Below are 3,349 nucleotides of genomic sequence, written 5' to 3'. Positions count from 1 at the left end.
TGCCCCGACTCTGCCCCAGAGCTAGCCCCTGCAGCTGCCAGCCCCACAGCCGACCCCAGCCAGGAGTGGAAAGTGGTGAAGATCCAACGGGTCCTCATCAACCCCACCAGCGAGCCGAGGAAAGCGGGTAAGAGAAACCCCCTTTGACCACCATCCCACACCCCAAAAAGCGCTGCTGTGACCCCAGCGCCGGGGCTGCCGCTGCCTGGCACAGCGGTGGGAACGCCCGGCTCTTCCCAGGGCAGCATCTCCGCTGGGTTAGAGGTCCCAGGCTCCCAGCTGAGATGCTGGGACTTTTTTAGCTTGAGATGATCTCTCTGGCCTTAAAAATAGGGGGACACCGAGGGGGACACCGGCTGTTGGCAGGAGAGGGGGAGCAGAGGGGGGCAGAGGTGCCATCACCTCCCAGATGCCTCCAAGACAGTCACACAGGAGGGATGGAGGGGACCGCTGGGAGGGAAGGCAAGTGGGAACCACTGGCGAGAGCCCGGGAGGCTTAACAGGGACGTGCTGGTTCCCACATTGGATGCCAGCAGCCTGGCCTTGGTGGCTGAGCCCACAACCCCCAGAAAATGCCCCGACTCTGCCCCAGAGCTAGCCCCTGCAGCTGCCAGCCCCACAGCCGACCCCAGCCAGGAGTGGAAAGTGGTGAAGATCCAACGGGTCCTCATCAACCCCACCAGCGAGCCGAGGAAAGCGGGTAAGAGAAACCCCCTTTGACCACCATCCCACACCCCAAAAAGCGCTGCTGTGACCCCAGCGCCGGGGCTGCCGCTGCCTGGCACAGCGGTGGGAACGCCCGGCTCTTCCCAGGGCAGCATCTCCGCTGGGTTAGAGGTCCCAGGCTCCCAGCTGAGATGCTGGGACTTTTTTAGCTTGAGATGATCTCTCTGGCCTTAAAAATAAGGAGGAATCCGTGGCTTTTCTCGGGAGGGGGATGGGAAGGCAGCGGGTGGGTTCCCACAGGCTCTAGGAGCCCCGTGGAACCCCGAGCAGGGCACGAGCAGGGTGGGCTTCCCAGCCCTCACCCTGGCCTCGGGGCTCATTAGGACCCTGACGAAGAGGGGGTAATCAGGACCAGCTCCTGGGCGACTGCCTGGGACAAGGACAACTCTCCCCAGTCCGTTGGTGCGGGGACAGCGGAGCATTCGTTACGTGGCTTGGGGCCATCTCTCTTTCAGCCCCTGGTTTAAAAATTAAGCGCTTTATTTCGGGCCAGTTGGTTCCTACAATGCTCCCTGCTCTCTCCTCGTGTCACAGCCCTGTTTCACAGCCCTTCCCTTCTGCCACCCTTCAGCCCACCCTTCAGCCAGGGTGACACAAACACAAGGCACATATCTAGGGTGACCGCAGAGCTCCCCACCCGGGGGAGATGCTCCCAGGGGATTAGACCCATCCTCTTACAGGCATCAAACCCATTTTTAAACCCCGCTTCCACCCTTCTTTCTATTTTGCTCCTGCCCAGCTGTTATCTCAGCTGCCATGCGGCGCCGGGGCAGGTGTGTCACTGTCCCCATGGGACGGCGTTATCGGATGCTGGGGCTCTGCTCACAGCCTGGTTTTCCCAAAGCAGCCCCAATGATGGGGAGGAACGAGACTGGCTGGGGATGCTCGACGTGAATCCGGTGGCCAGAATCTCTTCCCCTGCTTTTTTGGGGTGTCAGGAGTCCTCTAAACCGGCAGCCTCCTGGATGGGATGAGGGCTGGGAAGCTGAGCCAAGCCCTTTGGCTCAGAGCTCCCCGGCCCAGCGTCGTGTTTCAGGGCTCAGCACACAATCCAGGCGGTCCCAAATAGTCTTCCCATTTCTCACTCTGCTCTGGGATAGCAGATCTCCAGCAGGGAAAGGTCAGGCCTGACTCTGTCCAGGCTCAGCATTTTCCTAACCCGCACCGCCATCCATTTTTTTTTTTTTTTTTTTTTTGCTGCCAGCCTGGAATTTTAAAGTAACTCAACAGGTTTGTTGGAAAGAGTTTGTCTGTCCCGTTTCCTCCCCCTCCAAGTGAGATCACCACCAGCCACTGCCTGCGGGATCCGTCAGACTTTCCAGAGCCTCCGGGCAGGATGTTGCTGAGGGTCCTGAGCTCCGGCAGCGGCGCCAGGACCTCATGAAAAACCTTGTGAAAAACTTTGGGTTTGGGAGGGAGAGGTTTGGTTCCGAGCAGGGACGGTGGCAGGGGAGGGAGGGAAGGGCAGATCCCTGCGCAGGTGGCATCGGGGCTGCCTCTGGGGGTGTTTGCAGGAGCATCTCTGGGAGGTGTCAGGGATTTGCTCCTCTTCTCCTTAGCTGGCTGGGGGTAAAATAACCCCCACCCCTGCAGGAGAAAGGGGTGCATCCATCTGCACCCAAAATAGTGCCTGAGAGCTGGCAGCCAAGTGGGTGGCCCCCTCCCCTTCCCCAAAGAGAGGTGCAGACCCACTCAGGCAGGTCCCGGGTGCCCCTTTGGTCCCCATCCAGCAGCCCAAGGCCAGGCTGGCTGCTCCCAAATATCCGGCCCAGCGGCCCGAGCTGGTTGGCACCTCTTGGGGCGGGCAGGGGAGCGCAGGAGCCCCGGGTAGAGGCAGGGGCTGGGAGATGCAGGAGGCAGGACTGGTTTCTCTGTCTGCTGTGCAAATAAACGGAAGGTTTCGCTCCCTGGGGGCTGCCGAGCCAGCGCCAGTCTCCCTCAAAAACCAGAAAAGTGCAAAAAAAGCCAAGAAGGGCAGGAAGAAAGGAAATTAGAAAGGCAAAAAATAAGGCCGAGAGCTCATCCTGCGGTGTGGATGGGCACAGGAAGGGGGTGAGGCTGGTCCCACCCTCAGCGGTGCCCCCCCGTTGCCACCCCCAGCTCTCAGAGGTGATGCTGGCTCCCCATCTCTCCCAGGGCTGTGGTTCCACCCTCACTGGGAGCAGACCACCCCTGGGAGAGGGCTTTCCGTGCTCTTCCCAGAGGGTCCCCAGGGTGGTGACACCGGTGCTGGATTTCTGCCCCAGCTCCCAGTGCCCCAACTCTTTAGGCAGGGGGGGGGGGGGAAAGTGGCAGCGAGGGGAGACCCTGCTTACCTCCAGGTGAGGTGCTGCAGGTCCCCAGCAGTGCTGGGAGGAGGGAAAGGGGGTGAGGGGGGGGATAGGGGGAATGGTAAGGGCTGGGAAAAGGGGGATGTGCACGGCAGGGATAAAGGGAATGTCCCGGGATGGAATAAGGGGATGCACAGGGCAGGGATAAGGGGGTGCACAGGGCAAGGATAAAGGGGATATCCCATGATGGAGTAAGGGGATGTGCTGGGCAGGGATAAGGGGGATGTGCAGGGCTGGGTAAGGGGGATGCCCCAGGATGGAATAAGGGGGTGCACAGGGTAGGGATAAGGGGG

At 60.7% G+C, this 3,349-nt stretch overlaps 1 protein-coding gene across 1 annotated transcript in view; it reads left to right on the top strand.

Moving 5' to 3' along the window:
• The first annotated feature begins 409 nt into the window (after nt 1-409).
• The window catches only part of SYNPO (synaptopodin), a 15,016-nt gene continuing 12,076 nt past the window's right edge, over nt 410-3,349 (top strand). The window contains exons 1-2 of the mRNA XM_014947767.1: nt 410-462; nt 534-700. Coding sequence (XP_014803253.1) covers nt 410-462; nt 534-700 — 220 coding nt within the window. The remainder of the gene's footprint in view (nt 463-533; nt 701-3,349) is intronic.

Source organism: Calidris pugnax, unplaced genomic scaffold (genome assembly GCF_001431845.1).
Source record: "Calidris pugnax isolate Ruff unplaced genomic scaffold, ASM143184v1 scaffold27, whole genome shotgun sequence".
NCBI lineage: Eukaryota > Metazoa > Chordata > Aves > Charadriiformes > Scolopacidae > Calidris > Calidris pugnax.
The sequence above is the reverse complement of the archived record's forward strand: the minus strand, read 5'-3'. Positions and strand labels throughout refer to the sequence as shown.